The sequence below is a fragment of the Acomys russatus genome, chromosome 26 (assembly GCF_903995435.1).
Source record: "Acomys russatus chromosome 26, mAcoRus1.1, whole genome shotgun sequence".
NCBI classification, from domain to species: Eukaryota; Metazoa; Chordata; class Mammalia; order Rodentia; family Muridae; genus Acomys; species Acomys russatus.
The window spans coordinates 21,049,776-21,068,950 of NC_067162.1; the positions used below are offsets into that span (position 1 = coordinate 21,049,776).

Consider the following 19,175-nt stretch of genomic DNA (forward strand, 5'->3'; position numbering starts at 1 on the left):
TGAGTTCAAGGCCAGCCTGGCCTAAGTGAGAGACAACCAAAGCAACACAAAAAATAAGCCTTGCCCTAGTAGGTAAGGCCTGGGAACTTGCCAACCTCCAGGGCAGGTGCCAACTTGATTTTTATTATCAGGCAGTCTAGACAGATTCCTGAAGCCTGAAGTCACCGTGCTGCCCTGTGACCCCCAGTGCTCCTTCTCAGTGAGGGGTAGGCTCTAGAGGGGTCCACTTCCTTGAGTGTCAGTCAGCCACCTGTGAAACGGGGACAGGGTAGGGCAGATGCAGAAGGCAGGGCCCGGCATTTATAAGCATTGTGCTTAGCCAAGTGATCGCCGGCTGATCAGGGGAGGTTAGCAGTGGTCCCCTGGGCCTGGTAAACATCTCCTTTGAGCATCTGGATATGGGATGCTTGTAAGGAGGGAATTGTACTGATGAACCAAGCTTGGAAGGTTTTGGAACGGGAAACTTCTCAGCCCTGTGCTCTATGAGGCAGTGCATTCAAGCCTCACATGCCCCACTCCCACCCTGGCCTTGGCTGTGTGTCTGCACCTCCTCCTCTGCAGAGATAATGTAGACTACACCAGCCTTCCTCACTCAGTGCACATTGGACACGCATACTCCCTGCTGTGCATGCTTATACTCCAAAGGTCCTTATCATCCCCTGTCCTCCCTGTGAGCCTCCATAGCTCTCAAGGAACCTATTTTATAGCCCTGTGTTAGAAAGTAGCTGCTGGTAAGCTGGGGCCTCTCCCCGGTCACCCCAGATAGGCCATGGGTCAATCACAGGAGACTCAGACCTGGAAACCAGTTGGCTCCCTTCTTCCTCCTATGGGTTTTATCTCCATCTCTGGCTGTCTTGTGGGAGACCTTTCAGATGACCATCCCTCTGCTAAATGCTGAGAGACTATTGTGTCACGGGGAAGGGACAAGAATTAGGAGAGGCTGGCTGCCCCTTGTCCTTGTCTAGGTTTTATTCTTTCGCAGCTGAGTAAATGCAGCAAGTCCTTGCCCTGCTTTGATGCTGCCTAAGTCCGGCTGCTGGGTACCCCTGCATCCCTCATGTAGCCTTTCAACCATAGGATACTGCCAAAGGCAGGCTCCGAGCACCGCCTGAACTGTGGTGCACATGACCCAGGCCACATCCTTTAAAGCATCTTCCTGGGGTGGGTCCCAGTGCACTGACATTTTGGGACACCTCTGATGGGGCCATCCCTTGGCAGGGAGGCACACGGGGCTATGTGTGGCTGGGAAGAAGTCGGGTATTCCTGGAGACTTGGGCTTTGAGCAGAAGGTCACAGTGGAAATCTGTCATTCAGAACCCAGGACATCCTGGCAAAGGCTTGAGGCTGTGATGGATATATACCTTTGGGATAACCTGCCACCCTAGTGGGTGAGGTGTCTGCCTGGGAAGGGTTAATCCAGAACTCTTCTATTCCTATTCATCTTCTACCTCCATCCTAGGAGGAAATGGGTTTTCCAAGAGCTGGCAGGTCCACACAGGACGGCGGGGGAAGTGACTCAGGTCTCAGGAGAGAAAGTGAGCTCTGGGATGGCTGCCCACTGTGCGGGGACCCCTCCCCAGCAGCCAATCATGCTAGGAATGGTGGGGGTGTCTGGGTTCATACAGCTTTGGCCCCCCTCTATCCTGGGGGTCCCTTGGGCCCCCGTGATCTCACCCATTGTGTCCGGCTGGCTCAGCTTGTTCTGTTCCCTGCGTGTTTACGGGAAGCTGAGGTCAAGGACAGCCACTCTGAAAGGGGAGCAACTTCTCTCTAGGCTGGACTTGTCTACTGTGTGCCTGTGACCTCCACAGCTCTGCTTTTCTTTCTTTGAGGGGGACCCCCAAGCCAGAGACTTTTGAGGAGAGGGCTCAGCAGCAGCCCTGTGTGCTCTTGGGAGAGATGACTTTTTTTTCTGGCCTCAGTTTCCAAATCTGTGAGATGGTAAGCCATGGGACTCAGTTACTTTCCCAGATGTTACTGTTACTATCGAGGTGGGACCACTGACCAACCTTCTCAGTTACTATTGGTTCTGGCAGTACCGTGGCAGGTGGCACAGCTTTGCTGCGGCTTGGCCTTTGGTGCCTGAGGCTGGTCTGATTTGCTGGTTCTTCATCGGCACAGGTCAGAGGTAGTCCCCAGGAGGTGGGCCTCTGCTTCTGAGATTTAGTTTCTAGAATACAAGAGTTTCCTCTTTCTGGCTAGGAGGCAGGTTGTGGGGAAGAGGATAATGAGGCACTAGGCCCCCATCGTAGGCGATGCCATGCCCTCTGGGGTGTGAGGCTGGGTGGCAGGTGCACATATATGGACAGCCTTGGGAGGGGCCCAGGTAGGAATATGCTAAGTGGCTACATAGGACAGTACTCTCCCTGACCCATGTGGATAGCCCTTAGTTGTCTGAAGACCTGACTACCCCCTCCCGTCACCTCCCTCTCCAGCTCTAGGGAGCCAGTGACACTCAGGGCCAGCTAGGAGGGAAGTTCTCTGGGTGGGGTCACAGCCTTCCCGCTAATCTGTCAGGAAGGGCCGGTCATGTTCTAGGAATTTCCCCTCAAGTGCTCTGAAGGCCAAGCTGGCCACCTGCAGAGGACAGAGGACTGGGGAGGGAAGCGCAGCATGTGGCGTTGTGGGGAGGGGGTCTTAGTCAGGGGCAGGCATGCTCTAGACAGAAGGTACGGACAGAGGCGATCTGACTTCAGTGGCACCCTCTGCGCAGCCCGGTTCCAAGCCCTTTATGGAGACCGACAGACTTAATTCTCCCAGCGGCATCTGAGGTGGGTTTGATTTGCAGACCTCCTTACAAGAGAGGGAAGTGAAACCCAAATATGGTGACTAAAGGACGCTTGGCTAATAAAGTATAGGAGCGGGGATTTGAATCCAGGTGGCCTGGCTCCAGAGTCCACTCCAATAAGAGATCAGGACCACAAACACATCCTCCTCCTCCAAACGCCAAGAATGCTGGTGGGGGAGGGGGATGGCGGGGGGGGGGGGACAGCTCCACACAGAGGGGTTGGAGCAGGCAAGTGGAGGGGCTGTCAGCCCCTTGTTTGTGTTTGATCCTTTCCATGGGTTGCCAGGGTGACCCAGTCTCACTGTGTCCCTCCTGTGAGGGGGAGCTCACTCTTCTGTTCTTAAGGGCCAATTGTGGAGGATCAGTACAACACAAAATATATGACACTGTCCTCTCATGGGCTCTGTGCTGACAGTGGCGGCGCACCGTGAGAGAGACATGAGTCCTGGCCTGCTGTGTGACCTCAGGAAGTTGTCGGCTATCTCTGGGCCTCAGATCTAAACAATCATAAGATGGAGATCGGATTTGTGAGCTTCAAGTTGAAGTGAGGAGCCTTAACTGAAGAAGAGGCATTTGGACGGGAGGTTGAAGGGACAGTGACAAGGGCTACAGAGAGAAGGGAAGAGAGGCTCTGGCCTGTACCCAGATGCTGACCTTCCTTCTGCTGGTTTGACAGGATGTAGGGAAACCTAGTGCCCCCATGGAGGAAGCACTCACTTTCCCCATCTCTGCATGGTACCCCAGCACCATGGCCTCAGGTGTTGAAGTTCTATTCCTCGTGTTTGGGTGGGTGGGACTGGCTCTCACTTGAAGGGGTGACCAGAATGAGGCTGCCCCAGGAAAGAGACACCAATGGATCCTGCTTGGGTTACCTGGGTGCTGAGTTTAACATCTGCCTCTTCTAGGAGGCCCTCCTAGTTACCTCCCCCAAACTCAGACTCCTTTTGTGCCCCCCCCCCCCAGGTTTCCAGACTTCCCTTTGCCTAGTTGGTGGCACTTGAGTGTCTGACACTGTGGTCTGACAGAGTTCCCTACAGACTGAGGGATGGTAGTTTGCCTAGGTCAGCACCCAGGTTGGGTCCTGGGCCAGCTGGGAAGGCCAACTATGGGGGGACACCTCCAGGGTTGATGTGAGTTCATGTAGGTGTAGGGTAAAGAAGTGCTCAGCCCCCCCCCCCCCCAAAAAGAAAAAAAAGTGTCCAGGCTGGTAGCAGTTAGCACTCAGCTAACAGTGGTCCAGGGAGTCAGTGTGGAGCCGATCCTCTTCCGGGCAGGAACACTTAAGAGAAAAACCGCCCCTCAGTGCCCCCGGCTTCCCAGGCCCTGGTGGCTGGCTCCCCCTGGTGGTCATGACAGAAAGCACCCTTCCCTCCAGCGCTTTTAGAGAGCAGCTCACCCTGCTGCTTTCCTACTTCAGGCTCCACTGTAGGCTCTGTTTCTGAATGTGGCCCGGAGCACCCATGACTGAATGAGGAGGGACTGCACCAGCTGGTGGAGTGGGGGGACAGAGGATGCAGGCAATGGCGTAGGGGTGGGAGGTATCAAATGCAGTTGAGACGGGTCCCTGAGGCAGGCTTCCTGCAACTAGCTGAGCCTCAGGGACTGTTAGGAGTGCGCGGCGTAACTGTGTAATAGATATACAAATCACACCCATGTAGGAGGCTTTATTGGGAAGGGGTATACAGAGGTGGTCTCTGGGGAGATGCTAGGAAGAAGAGGACGGAGGGTGGGGTGAGCCCCCTTTTAATAAACGACGTAGCGCATGCGCAGAAAGTGCACAGGTAACTTACGGGGACCAGGATCCTGGCGGTGGCGTGATTCTGAGGATGGTCCTGAGGTTTCCTGTTTCCCACGGTCCTCAGGGCCTTTGGGATGGCTTGTATCATTGCCTAATTACTAACAGGGACTATAGGGGAAACTCAGCCCACTTCCCAGCATTTCCTCAAGGCCTGGGAGTGTGGATTCTAGACAGGGCTTCTGGGCCTCTCTGTGAGCCACTTACACCATGTGGCAGAGCAGCAAAAGGCAGGGTGGTAGCTGTGCCTCTTGCCGCTCTGGAGAGGCCTGACCATCTCTACGAGACCCCCAGCTCATTCCCCGCCCATCCACAGGCCTCCCACTGGGGAGCTAGCCCAGCCACACTCCCCGCCCATGGCCAGGTCACGTGATGTTCGTTCGCACTCTCTTCCAGGTGGTGACTTCTGGGGAGGATGATGACTGTCCAGGTGCTGCGGCAGATGGTATACTTCCTCCTGAGTCTGCACTTTCTAGCTCAAGGTAGGTTTTCTTGGGGCCCTGGGCCTGGGACTGGATGTGACTTTGTTTAATACCTCCATGTCTGTGTGCAGACTCTCTGGTTAAGGGTTGGGTCTGTAGAGCACTGCTTATCTGGTTTGAGGGCATCTTGGGGGAAACAGAAAGGCACCTCTTTCTTCCGAGGTGCAGGCCCACGGAAAACAGCTTGGGATGGGGATATTGGAGTGGGTGACAGCCCCTCTGCCCTTTGCAGGATGCTTTCTTGGACAGTGCACACCTGTGCAACAGTCTATGCCAATTATGGTCTCATTAAATAATTTCTATTAACCTTTTTGGGGCGGCTCTGAAACCATTCTTTATTTTCAGTTTTATTTTTCCATATTTTGGTGTGGAAAACAGTAATTTTTGAGCAAGATAGATATATTACTGCAGACCCTTCAAGTATAGAGCTTTGGAGTGTGTGTGAGTCCCATGTCCTTGCTCATGACTGGTCCCATCTAATATATCCTCTGTCTCCTCAGGTGTCCACGGTGGCAGTCCCCGAGAAGACTTCCGCTTCTGTGGCCAGCGGAACCAGACACAACAGAGCAACCTCCATTACAACCAATCTTCGAAGCTGCACATCTCTGTGTGGAACACGGAGACAGCCCTCACCATCCATGCCCCCTTCCCTGTGGCCCCAGAGGCTTCCCCCTGGTACCAGTTCCCAGAGCCTAGAGGGGTCTATCACTTCTGCCTCTACTGGAGCCGCCACACCGGGAGGCTCCACCTGCGCTATGGCAAGCACTATTACCTGCTGAGTAACCAAGCCTCCAGCCTCTTCTGCTTCCGGAAACAGGAGGAGAGCCTGAAGCAGGGGCCCCCATTGTTTGCCACTTCCATCAGCTCCTGGCAGAGCCCCCAGAACACCAGCCTGCCTGGGGCTGCCAGCTTCACCTTCTCCTTCCACAGTAAGGCTGGAGGAACAGATGGGTGTAGGGTATGAGGCGCCAGAAGGCAGTGGAAAGCCCGCCGAGGAGGACCTGGGTTCAGGACCTGGGCATCCTCTAGTGGGGGGGGGGGCGGCGGAGACGGGGGAAGGGGGGGAGACATGAAAGGTGTCTGAGGAGAGGAGGAGTGGGATCCAAGCAGAACTTCTGGAAGCTCTGGGAAAGCAGTGGTGAGTGTAGGAAGGTGGAAGTGGGTGGCAGATGACATTGGAGAGCTTGTATATCAGCCCTGCTGCACGCGCTCTGGACCATTTGTCCCTGTTGCGATCTAAGATCTTTGTGATGGTCATAGCATCTCTTCAGCCATTAGGAGAGTACCTTGGTTACCTTTCCTTTCTATGATAAAATACTCTGACAAAAGCAACGTAGGGAGAAAGTGTTTCCTTTGGCTCACAGTTCTAGGGTATGCAGTCCATCACAGGGGAGGGGCATGGGTGCAGGGGTGGGGCAGGGCGAGGGCAAGGGAGGTCCTGGCAGCAGGTGCTTGAGGCAGCTGGTCATTTGCATCTGCATTTAGAAAGCATACTGTGATGAATACATCTGTCCAGCCAGCTTCCCTCCTGTTTACAGAGCCTAGGACCAAGCGTAGGGGATGACCTTTCTGTGCTCCCGTGCAGCAGGGCCTAGGAGACACAGCCCTGCCTAGCTGGCTTCATGTCTCAGTGACCTGTGGTCTCCTCCACCTCTTGCGCCCTTGGCCCCCTCTTCTGTAAAGGAAATAAAAGTGTGGAGTATTAGTTGTATAGGGCTGTGCTGTGTGCTGGCCGTTGCTCTCGGTGGCTACCTCAAGCAGTCTGTTGCCTTCTCAGATGCCTCGCACAAGGTCTCCCACAACGCATCTGTGGACATGTGTGATCTGAAGAAGGAATTGCAACTGCTCAGCAGGTTCCTCCAGCACCCTCAGAAGGCCTCCAGGCGGCCCACAGCAGCGCTCATCAGCCAGTGAGTGAGGATTACCGTCCTAGGACCTGGTGAAAGAGCTACCCAAGGTGGGGGGAAGCTGGGAAACCTTTCCTGAGTGTGGACCTTATCCCTATTGAATCCTGCTGGCTTGTAAGTAAAGACAGATACCAACACATACCCAGGCAGTGCCCAGCCTCTTCTGTGCAAGAGATGCCATCTGGAGTCTGGCACATTCAATCTCTGAGAGAGGCTGGGACCAGGCACAAGTGGGTCAGAGTCATGGGCTAAGTTCCAGAACGTTCTCCCTCACTGCCACTCTCCTCCATCTCTATAACCAGATGCCTGTGTCCTTTGTCCTTTGGCCCCCTCTCCTCTCTGTTCCTGCCTATCCTGTGTACCCAGACCACCCCTCCTCCCTTCCCTCTGTCACCTACCATGCTCTCCCCCACAATAGGCAGTTAGAGAGCCTGGAGTCAAAGCTGACCTCCGTGAACTTCCTGGGAGACACACTATCCTTTGAGGAAGACCGAGTCAATGCCACAGTATGGAAGCTACCACCCACAGCCGGCCTAGAGGATCTTCAAATCCACTCCCATCAGGAGGTCGGGTGACTCAGGGTGGGTGGGGTGGGCTAGAAGGGCAGGTGAGAGTGCTCCATACCACATAGGAGCACCCCTTGGCTCTCCCTGGGTCCAGGGACAATCTACAGCCCCCCCCCCAGGGTGAGGGGGTGTCTGAAGACTCAGATCGTAAGACTCCGTTGAGGACCTCTTAGCCTAAGTACCTGCCACCTGACTCCCTGACCTCTTATGGGGTGGCCCAGAGCACAGTGTTTTTGAAGGGGGTTGTTTGCTGCTAGGGGGGACCTGGGGCATATGCTGTGCCAGGTACTGAGGGTCCCTGACTTGCAGGAGGAACAGAGTGAGGTCCAGGCGTACTCAGTGCTGCTGCCCCGGGCACTGTTCCAGCAGACCAGAGGCCGTCGCCGGGATATGGCCAAGAGGCTCCTGGTAGTAGACTTTAGCAGCCAAGCCTTGTTCCAGGTATGGAGTCTCCCCTCACCTGCCCCTCCAGGATCCACCCCCGCTCTCTCCCCAACCCCCATCTTGCTATTGCTATCTATATCGCTATAGTGGGAATGACCCATGAGGCTCTCAGAGCAACGTACTATGAGTGACAGTCACCTAGAGAGAGCAGGCAGAAGCCTTCTTAGCGTTTCTTCTCAGCTTTCAACCTCCAACCTGTCCCCTCAATGTCATATATCTAGGACAAGAATTCCAGCCCAGTCTTGGGCGAGAAGGTCTTGGGCATTGTTGTACAGAACACCAAAGTTACCAACCTGTCGGAGCCTGTGGTGCTCACCTTCCAGCACCAGCCACAGCCGGTAAGTGTGAGCCAGGCAGCCACAGGGCATGAGTCCCTTCCCGCTGGGTCCTGTGTCTGCTTCCCATCCCTCTCAACTCACTTGTATTTAATGGAAAGGTTGCCCGAAGGCAGTACCCAACAGCTGGGCCCCAGATTGGGGTGGGGGTGGGTGGGGACTGCAAGGCGGGTAGTGAAGAGAATATAAAGGGTGGGCCTTAGAAGGAATGAAAGGTAAACTGTGGAGGGAATACTGAGGGTGGGTTGTAGAGGCAACATGAAAGACGAGGAGAGAGAACACAGAGGGTGGGCTGTAGAGAAAACATGGGAGTTGGCTATGGAGGGAAGACAGGGTGAGTTATGGCATGCCTCTGCCTCTTGTCCCCACAGAAGAATGTGACTCTGCAGTGTGTGTTCTGGGTTGAAGACCTGGCATGTGAGTATGGTGGGGTGTCTAGGGGAACAAGTATCTGGAGGAGACATGGAGTTCTGTCAAGGGTCGTAGAGATGAAGATTCCCCAGGGATGGATTTCTGGAGAAGACGGGCTTGGAGGACAGAGTGCCGGAGGCCAGGGGTTTGCTGGTGGAACAAAAGTCTACAGGAAGGAATGGTCCAGTCTTGTGTTGAGGACATGGTGTGGGGTCTTGAGGATTGGGGTGGACCAGAGTCCTGCACTTTCCCCTCAGCAAACAGCCCCGGGAGCTGGAGCAGTGCAGGCTGTGAGACCGTCAGCAGAGACACGCAGACATCCTGCCTGTGTAACCATCTGACCTACTTCGCAGTGCTGATGGTAGGCGTCTCCCCTCCCATGACTCCCTTGCAGTCTGGCTACAGGCCAAGTTCATGTCCTGTGCTATGTACTTGGAACCTGTTGGCTCGTTTAATCTCAAATAACCCGCCAAGGTAGCTCCTACTGTCATCCTACTTCAAAGGAAGCGGAGGCCAGATGACATAGCTAAGGCTGCCCAGGTCATTAAGCGCTGGCCTGTAAAGCCTTTCTTTGTTCTTTGGTCGCAAGTTTTGGTGTGTGATGAACAGGTAGATTCCTGCTCCCAGCCCACAAGCCTGGACCAGAAAACTATTTCTAGTAAGCCCCCAACTGGAAGCCACTAAGATGAGCTCCCGCATTCCCTACATCTCAGAAGTTTTATTGCCATGATTTCATGCTCCCAGAATCCCTTGGTGTGGGAATCTGGGGAGCTTATCTCTGTGTGGAACAAGGAGTCTTCTTGGCTCACAAAGCGGCTATATCCTGACAAACCCACCTTGAGAGGAAAATATGCTAGTCCTAAAAAATGCTAGTTGGGCATAGACTGTGCCCAACACCAGCTCTTCGGAGCACACACACAGAGCAAGCATCTCCTGGGCCACAAGGGCTCAGGCAGCTTCGGTGGTCCCAGGGCATTATAAATTCTGAGCACAGCTTCCGTTGCCAACTGGCGCCTGAGTGCATTGTCGAGTGGACAATCCCCAGCTAAAGCTGCCTCAGCTAGAGCTTTGTATGGCTCAGGCCAAGCCAGAGCACACTCCTTGGATGAGGGTTCCTGTTCTTTGTGAGTCAGAGACTGCCTGGAACCAGGAGGAAGTCACAGGGGGCACTGATGTGGAAGGGACTTGCTAACTCCCTGCTGCCCAGGAGCACATGCTGGCCGTTGAGAAGGGGAACACGCTGAGATGGCTACTCTGTCCCCACTCAGGTGTCATCCATGGAGGTAGAAACCATTCACAAACACTACCTCACGCTCCTGTCCTACGTGGGCTGTGTCATCTCTGCTCTGGCATGCATCTTCACCATTGCTGCCTACCTCTGCTTCAGGTAGGCCGGAGGGAGGAGGGTGGACCCGTTTTTTTATCCCTGTAGGCTAGGACTCCTGCCATGCAGGCTTGCTTCACCTAAAATATACGCATCATTGGGAAGCTGTGGGTGAGCTATCTGCTGACCACCTCACCCTGGCTGCTGGACACCAACAGTGACATTAGTTAATCTAGCATTAGCAACTGAGGTTCTGCGGATCAAACCCCGAACTGCAGGGCACCCAGGCTAACAACACAATGGAGATGGAAATGGAGTGAGGCGGCTTCGCATGGACACTGTCCAGAATCAGTACCAGACTTTGAGACCTCACAGTGAGGGAGTGGCAGAGGTTGTCCAATTGTCAGTTTGATGCAGCCTACATTAAGGTCAGTTAGGCTTGGGCCTGCCCGCGTGGAGGAGAGATGGCCTTGACTCTAGGAGATACCCAACAGGTCTTCAGTTGTCCTGGGTACAGGTGTGTCATAAGCAGGTGAATCGTGACCAGGTGTGTCTGCAGCTGCACACCTAGGCTGGGCAGGTGCTTCTGAGGATGGACAGTGATTGGCTTTGGGGAGGCTGAGGTGGGCAGAGCACTATGCGCAGGGGCAGGAGCAGGGGACTAGTAGGAAAGCCATGCTTCCTGCACCAGACACTTTGCAAGATCTATCCTCACTCACACTGTGTAGAGGAGAAGGCAGCCTGAGATGGACTGGACTATGCCAGGGCGATACCAGATGGAAGAGTGAGTTGAGGATGATTATGGTGGGGCCCATGTCTTTGGGAGCAACTCTGGAACTCTTTAGAATCCCAGCATACAGGTGCACACTATGCTGCTGGGCTGATGTCTACATGGACTCATAGCCACATGGGCACACACCCATGGAGCAGACATGGAAGGCTTCCTGGAGGAGGGGAATAGGGACGGAAAAAAAAAAAAGGACAATGAGGAGAGAGAATAGAACAGCACCATGCCCTGTTCCTGCACTGGCCCACCACCACATGCTCTCCCTGTAGGAGGAAGTCACGTGACTACACCATCAAAGTGCACATGAACTTGCTGCTGGCAGTCTTCCTGCTGGATGTGAGCTTCCTGCTCAGTGAGCCTGTCGCACTGACGGGCTCTGAAGCAGCCTGTCGCTTCAGTGCCATTTTCCTGCACTTCTCCCTGCTTGCCTGCCTCTCCTGGATGGGCCTTGAGGGCTACAACCTCTACCGACTGGTGGTAGAGGTCTTCGGAACCTATGTCCCTGGCTATCTGCTCAAACTGAGCATCGTGGGCTGGGGTAAGTGGCAGGGGAGAGGGGACCCCAGAACCCACTGACCCACCCACTGCCCATTAGGCCTCAGGGCAAGCACAGACAGCAGGTTCTGCCCTCCCCAGTTAGGGAGATGAACCAATTCCTCCACAGGGACTGGGGGCACTTAACGCTAGCATCAGAGACTCCCCGCAAACCTAAGTGACAGAATCTCTATGGCTTTGGCATTTGTTCTTGGCTGGTGACAACTTACTTCACCTGTGACCCACACTACTCAAGTCAGACTGGGGCCCAAAATTTCCTACCATGGGTCCTTTTGGACATTGCAGACACCTTGACCTCTCTATACCCCAACCCCATTTCCTGTGTGCCTGTCATTCACTTTCTGCCCAGGATTTACAAGGCTGACTGTGGCAGCCTTGGCTATGTGGAAGGCCCCTCCCCAAAAGAACTTTCTAATTCTACTTATCAGTGAGTCAAGGTCAAGGCAGATGTCCTCCTACTGCCACCCCATCAGTTCTGTCCTCTTCTTTTTATTTTAAATTTAATTTAATTTAAATTTATGCGCATTGGTGTGAAGGTGTCAGATATGGGAGTTACAGATAGTTGTGAGCTGCCATGTGGGTGCTGGGAATTGAACCCAGGTCCTTTGGAAGAGCAGGCAGTGCTCTTAACCACTGAACCATCTCTCCAGTGCCTCTGTCATCTTATCTTTCCTGTTTGACCATGCTTCAACAGCGGACCACAGGCCTTTTCTCTTGGGAGAGACAGGAAGAGACAGGGAAAAGTTGAAAGAGAGCCTACTCAGGTCCAATGGGAACAGAGAATATGGATTCGGAGGGTGGAGCCAGAGCTTCTGTTTGCTGTCTGCAGGTTTTCCTGTCTTCCTGGTCACTCTGGTGGCACTGGTCGATGTGAATAACTATGGCCCCATCATCCTGGCTGTGCGCCGGACTCCAGAGAGTGTCATGTACCCCTCCATGTGAGTGGCTGTGGCAGGGGCAGGGCTGTGGGCCTCGAGGGATGGACAGGGACAATAACCTTAACTGGCCGGCCTGGCTAGGAGGCTATGGGCTCCAGCATGCTACAGGAATGGGCTGGGCAGTGGCCGGAGCCCAGGGTTAAGGACCAGAGGGATGAGTGTTGGGTCACACGGCCTCCCCTCAGGTTTCCTTACCATCTGAGGCAGATGCAGGCCTGTGGCCCAGAGGGACTCACTCTTGACCACATGGTGGTTAGCACATGACTCAGCTGGTGTGGAGGTTGGGGGGGGGGGTGGTCAAGATGAACCCTCTGTCACCTTTCTAACTTATGTCAGCTGTCAGAGGACATGCTGAAACTAGATCTGAAGCCACGGTGCTTGAGCACCAGACCAGGGAGGAATGCTTGCCACTGGCTCTGTGTTGATGACATTTCCCCGCCTACAGTGGGCCTGGTGGCTTTGCCTCAACCTTGTACTGTCAAGAATATGGTTTCCTTAACACTTTCCTTTAAATCATCTGACTAGGTAACTCAATATGTCTTTTTTTTTTTTTTTTTTTTTTTTTTTTTTTTTTTTTTTTTTAAGACAGGGTTTCTCTTATAGGCCTAGCTGTCCTGGACTTGATTTGTAGACCAGGCTAGCCTCAAAGCCATGGAGATCTGCCTGCCTCTGTCTCCCGAGTGCTGAGATTAAAAGCAGGTGCCACCATGCCCTGCTTCAATACATCTTTCCAAATGACACCAAAGAAGACTCGGTGGTTGAGAGTGCACACTGCTCTTGCAGAGGACCTGAGTTTGGGTCCCAGCACTCTCATCAGACAGCTGATAACCACCTGTAACTCCAGTTCCTAAATGTCTGACAGCTCTGGCCACTATGGCCTCTGTGTGCACCAGCATCCGTGTGCACGTACCCACGTAGAGACACATACACATAATTAAAAATAATGAAAATAAGCCAGGTGTGGTGGCGCTCGTCTTTAATCTCAGCACTCGGGAGGCAGAGGCAGGAGGATCATTGTGAGTTCAAGGCCAGCCTGGTCTACAAAGTGAGTCTAGGACATCCAAGGCTACACAGAGAAACCCTGTCTCAAAAAATAAAATAAAATAAAACAAAACAAAAAAACAAAAACAAAAAGCCCCTCAAAATAATGAAAATAAATATATTTTAAAACCTAACCAATTTTAAAATGCCAAGAAGACTGTAAACAGAAAGTCAGCAGAGCTTGCAAACAAGAAGCAATCCCAACACCCAGCCCAGCACCCTCCAGAGCCCTGCTGCTCCCACTCCTGAGCTGAACTGAACCTCCCACTCTTGCCAGGTGCTGGATCCGTGACTCCCTGGTTAGCTATGTCACTAACCTGGGCCTCTTCAGCCTGGTGTTCCTCTTCAACATGGCCATGCTGGCCACCATGGTGGTGCAGATCCTGCGGCTTCGCCCACACAGCCAGCATTGGCCCCACGTGCTCACTCTGCTGGGCCTCAGCCTGGTCCTTGGCCTTCCCTGGGCCTTGATCTTCTTTTCCTTTGCTTCTGGTACCTTCCAGCTTGTCATCCTTTACCTCTTCAGCATCATGACTTCATTCCAAGGTAGGTATGGTGAGAGCCCTGCCCCTACCCAGCAGCCCTTGCCCCTCCAGCTGGCAGGCCATCCACATGCTGAGCAGAGGGAAGAGGTGTCCAGGGAACCCCAAATACTCCCTTCTCTGGGCCCCAGTTGTCTCATTCTAAAATGAATGCCTCCAGGCCACATGCAGGTCAAGCCTTTGTTGGGCACTTAGCCCCTACTCGAGACCCCTAAAGCACGAGCTGCCCCCTCAGTTCTTATGAGGCAGACAGTGTGCTCAAGAAAGTGTGCAGCCAGCCAAGGAGACTCAGAAAGCAGGAGAGTCGTGATAGGGCATTGACAAGTGTGGTACCCAGGCTGGCATGGACAGTGCAGTGTCAGAATCGCAGGAGGCTTTGTTGGGAAGGCAGACTGTGGCCCACTCAGACCCACTGGTCCTTTCTGCATCTTAACAGGATGCCCAGGGCATCCTGCCTATGACACCGGTTGGGGAGCTCTGGCACAGCAGCAGCAGCAGCGAGCAGGTCAGGGGAGAGGTGAAAGCAAAGGCCCTGTGGTTAGAACAAGTATTGGAAGGCGGAGGAGGGGAGTGTGGCCAAAGGTCACCTAGTGAGAGTTGGAGGCAGGATCCTCAAGGCCCCAGCTTGAGATCAGTGGAGTCCACACCCCTCTACCCCATGCCTTCCAAACTTAGACACACAGACCTATACACCTCTGCACTTGGTTTTTGCTGACTGAGCAGGGGCCATGTGGCCACATCAGAATCAATGGAGTCACCATGGAATGGAATGCGGTGAGGGAATTAATTTGTTGTTAGGCATCTCCATCTTGTCCCCATGAGGCACAGGAACCTAGACTTCTAAGTCAGGCCGATACTCGAACCCTTCATATGCCACAGTGTAATGAATCATTTCAAGTGGCTCCAGGGTCCTGAGCATATGGCTGGACTCTGGGAGCAGAGGGACTCTGAGAGGGGAACAGAGGCCAGACAGGGTCTTGCCACCTGGTGATCTACGTGTCTCACTGCCCACAGGCTTCCTCATCTTCCTGTGGTACTGGTCCATGCGGTTCCAGGCCCAAGGCGGTCCCTCCCCTCTGAAGAGCAACTCGGACAGCGTCAAGCTCCCCATCAGCTCCGGCAGCACCTCTTCCAGCCGCATCTAGGGCACCGCCCCACCTCCTCTCGGGAGGACACATGCACGGCGTCCCGTCCGCTCACATAGTCTGTGGCCTGGTGCTGTGCCCAGCCTTGGGTAGAGGCACATTTAGAGAAGGGCCTTGGTCCTAGGAGGGGTAGGGTTGTTGCTCTGATAGGTAGATACCTAGCTGGCCTTAGAGGACCACTCTGGTCCCCAAAGGGCTCAGAAGCACACTGCCATTCTCTCTGTGGGACTGGCCCCACAGCTGTTTCGGTCTGGAGCTGAGGCCTTGTGTTTCTAGCCACCTCTGGGCCCACCTGCTGGGTGTTAAGACTTGAAGGATCAAACCAGGGTCTAGGTTAGATCTTGGAAGAGGCTGGCACATCCTGCCCAAGACATGGCTGCTTTGGCTCTTGCCGTTCTGTCCCTGTGGTCACTGCGCAGCACTCCGCCTGTCTCTGACTTTTGACCCTGAGGGTGGCACTGAGGGTAGATGGGTTGGGAGAAGCCTTGGAGGCAGAACCCCTCAAGAGGTGAGAACCTCCCCCCGACCCCCACCTGCCTGCTGGCCCTTTTCTTTATTCCCCACTCCCCTTCTCCTCTGTGGTCCCCTAGACCTCCACCTGCAGCCTGGGGTCCCAGGCCAATGCTGTGATTTGGGGAAACACTTCCCAGGAGTCTCTTGGTACCTGCTATAAACGTCTGACTGCTGTATGGGCCTTGGTTCCTGGGCTGGACCAGGCTCAACCAGGTGAGCCTGTCTCCAAGCTACCTTTGCTCACGCCTCAGAGGGGAGCTCCACCTCTCCCAAAGCCTCCCTCCAGCAAGAACTGTGGGATATGGAGATTTTTTTCAACCCAACATTCTGAAGACCAAGAGAGCCCCCTTTCTGGTGACACTGGACAAGCTTGAGGTTGAAGGGTGGTCTTCATGTCACCGCAGATGGCTCTGGGGACACTGGGTTGCCTATCATGGTGAATTCTGTCCTATTAACACATACTGGACATACATCAGCTTGTGCCAGGTGATAAGAACACAGATCACCAGACCTGGCAGTAGTTGCTGACAGCTCTCATCATGTCCTGGAGCTTCAATTACAGGCTGGGAATCCAGGAGGACTTCCTGCAGGAGGCGGCATTCCATCTTGACCTCAGCCTTCAACTTGAAGAGGATGCTCTTTTTAAATACCAGTTCATTTGTCTTTTGATATTAAAGCTCTTTGTAGAGAGATTGGAAACTGTAGGAGATTGTTGGGAAGGAAAATAAAAATCAGCTGTTATATGATGCCATGGCAAAGCATACAGTTTAGAGAATTTCTATTTTTTTTTTTCTTTTATTACTTCTGTTACTAGTGTTGCTGAGTCAGTATCTCAGGGACAATCAGGAAACAGCAAAGAGGAGAGGGCAGTGTGGGAAAGAAGGCACCAAGGGATACTTTCTCAGGAAAATAGGAGAAATGATCAGCTGGTGTCTGCTTTGGGGTGCTGGCCAGAGGTGTGTGGAAACCGTGACCATCGGCTGCAGCAGGACACGGCTGGCATGGAGGAGAACCTGGGCAGCCACATCAGGTGCCTTTGGTGGAGAATCCAGATTGGCACATTTTGGCACCTGCAAAGCCTTTCCTAGCCAAAGAGGCTGCTCTTGAGAGCTGAGTATAAACTTTGGTCATGTGATATGGGGACCAGTTTGACCGTTACTCTGGAGTGGTGCTGGGGGGCTGGGGGGTGAGGGGGGGCCGGGCTGCAAAGATGAAATGACTCAGTTGTTCTCCCAGCTGTGCTTCCAGCCCACTCCTCCAATTTCTCCTCCCCCCTTCATGTGACACAGGTTAGACATGTCTCAGGTATCTGTCCCCTTAGGCTGGGTGTCATTGTCCCCATCTGTGTCCAAGTACAAAGAGGTATAAAAAGCAGAGTGTGGTGGCAACTGTAATTCCAGTACTTGAGATGCTGAGGCAGGAGGATTGAAAGTCCAAGGTCAGCCTGGGCTGTATAGTGAGGACTGTCAAGGAATGGAGGGAGGGAGGGAGAGAGGGAGGAAGGGAGGGAGGGAGGGAGGGAAAGAATTCCTTTGTCTTTGAACTCTGAGATTAGCCTAGGTCCACATGCTCATACCCCACCCCCACCTCTCGCTGCTCCAGGGGAAGCTGGGAGACTCTGGGGTAGACAAGGTGAGTGGGACGGTATCTTGGCAGTTCTAGGTACACTGGCAGTTCCCACAGCATGGGATGGATGTGTCAGACTTGAGACCTTGCCTGGCCTTGGCATGTGGTGGGTGCCCCGGCCCGCGGGGTTTTCAAATGGAACCTGGGAAGGGGTGTGTGAGTGGGATAGGACAGGAGACACAAAAAGCAGGAGGCATGTCTGGATTCTGATCAAACCTCGTTTATTGAAAACTTTCACAGGGTTTTTATAGGAAATCTCGGAGGGGCAAGGGCAGGGTTGCTATGGATACCTAACTGTGAGATGCTCCAGCAGGTGTGTCTACTTTTACAGCCGCTATAATCACAGAAGGGGGAGAAATTCCAGAGAGAGAGGAAAGTTGTAAAAGATCTGGTTAGTCAGGAAAAACTTCCCGGAACTGCCTCTTGCGGGCAGCTGGCCTTTATCTGATTTTACCAGTAGTCCTTTTTTTAAGTTTTAATTTATTTTATTATGTATACAATGTTCTGCCTGCATGTGTGACTCTCCACAAGATTTCATTATAGATGGCTGTGAGCCACCATGTGGTTGCTGGGAATTGAACTCAGGACCTCTGGAAGAACAGACAGTGCTCTTAACCACTGAGCCATCTCTCCAGCCCCAATTTACCAGTAGTCTTACTGGAAAAGCTACTTTATAGCCAGAAAGGAGTAGCTCTTACTATGAGCTCAGGGGTCTTAAAATGACCATCCCTCACAATGTGGGAGCCCCTGGTGCCATGTCTCTGTCCAATCTTCCTCCAAAACTTTGGTAGCCTCTGCTTCTACTTTGGAGGTTTTGGTTTGTTTGCTTGTTTGTTTGTTTGTTTGTTTGTTTTTGAGACAGGGTTTCTCTGTGTAGCCTTGGCTGTCCTGAACTTGCTTTGTAGACCAGGCTGGCCTCAAACTCACAGCGATCCCCCTGCCTCTGCCTCCTGAGTGCTGGGATTAAAGGCGTGCGTCACCACGCCTAGCTTAGAGTTCTTTTATCTGTCTGTCTGTCTGGTTGGTTGGTTGGTTTGGTTTTTGAGACAGGGTTTCTCTGTGTAGCTCTGGCTGTCCTGGAACTCACTATGTAAACCAGGCTGGCCTGGAACTCACAAAGATCCACCTACCTCTGCCTCTTCAGTGCTGAGATTAAAGGTGTGTGTCAGCAAGCCTGGCTTACTTTGGAGTTCTTAATTTCCAAGCATGAGGAAAGAACTAGACCTTCTCAAGCCCCTCTGCCTGAACAGTGACCTGGCTGGCCACCCAGCAGGATCCCAGTGCTCATAGGCCTCTAGGTCTCTGTGGGAGCATCTCTCTGAGCCCCATGAACTGACACTCTCTCCCCTCTCATAGGCAGAAAGTATACTCCTAAATGTCTTCTTCCCTGGACCTCTGGCTTTGATGCTGGCTCAAATAAGGGGTTGGAGACCCTTAATGGCTACCAGTGGCTCCTTTGTCCCTAGTGGCTCTTTCTAGGCTGAGGGTCTGTAGGCAACACACTTATTTTCCCCTAAGACAAGCAAGGGAGCCTCCTAAAGACCTCTTTCTGGTTTGGGATACAGTCAGGTGATGCTGGTTGGCCTAGCAGAGGGCTTGAGGCCTTGCTGACTAGAAAACATCAAGATAAGCTGGGGATAGCATGTGGTAGAAGAGAGCATTACAGTTCTGTTAACTCTGAAATGTGGGGCCCCCATAGGGCCTTTTTAGAAGCTCTACAGAGCCTGGCTTTCCTACCTCTCTAGCTGCCCTTGCTGGCCTCCCAGGAGGATGCCATGCCCCTGTCTGCAATTCACCAGGCCTCTTTCATGCACCCATGAAGCACCCAGCATGTCAGGGACCACCATCTCACACCATCCTCGCCCTTTCCTGAAGCTAGGAGGATGGCCACAAGCATCCAGGGGAGGCTGGCTAGAGGAGGGGCAGGCCCGGTGGCTCCCATCTTCCTGTCAGAGGAAGCTTGGGGACACAGGAAC

The 19,175-nt window shown here is 53.4% G+C and overlaps 1 protein-coding gene across 4 annotated transcripts in view; it reads left to right on the plus strand.

Annotated features, from left to right (window-relative positions):
• Window positions 1-15,427, plus strand: part of Adgrg1 (adhesion G protein-coupled receptor G1) — a 29,798-nt gene extending 14,371 nt beyond the window's left edge. For 3 of the 4 annotated variants that reach the window (XM_051168553.1, XM_051168556.1, XM_051168555.1), the window contains exons 2-14: window positions 4,980-5,065; window positions 5,566-5,994; window positions 6,843-6,975; window positions 7,391-7,538; window positions 7,848-7,979; window positions 8,204-8,320; window positions 8,689-8,734; window positions 8,986-9,089; window positions 9,997-10,115; window positions 11,109-11,377; window positions 12,224-12,332; window positions 13,651-13,919; window positions 14,930-15,427. In XM_051168553.1, the coding sequence (XP_051024510.1) occupies window positions 4,999-5,065; window positions 5,566-5,994; window positions 6,843-6,975; window positions 7,391-7,538; window positions 7,848-7,979; window positions 8,204-8,320; window positions 8,689-8,734; window positions 8,986-9,089; window positions 9,997-10,115; window positions 11,109-11,377; window positions 12,224-12,332; window positions 13,651-13,919; window positions 14,930-15,060 (2,073 nt within the window). In that variant the 5' untranslated portion in view covers window positions 4,980-4,998 and the 3' untranslated portion in view covers window positions 15,061-15,427. Of the gene's footprint in view, window positions 1-2,578; window positions 2,772-4,979; window positions 5,066-5,565; window positions 5,995-6,842; window positions 6,976-7,390; window positions 7,539-7,847; window positions 7,980-8,203; window positions 8,321-8,688; window positions 8,735-8,985; window positions 9,090-9,996; window positions 10,116-11,108; window positions 11,378-12,223; window positions 12,333-13,650; window positions 13,920-14,929 lie in introns of those variants that run through there. The other variant, XM_051168554.1, reaches the window with a different exon arrangement.
• The last annotated feature ends 3,748 nt before the right edge of the window (window positions 15,428-19,175 follow it).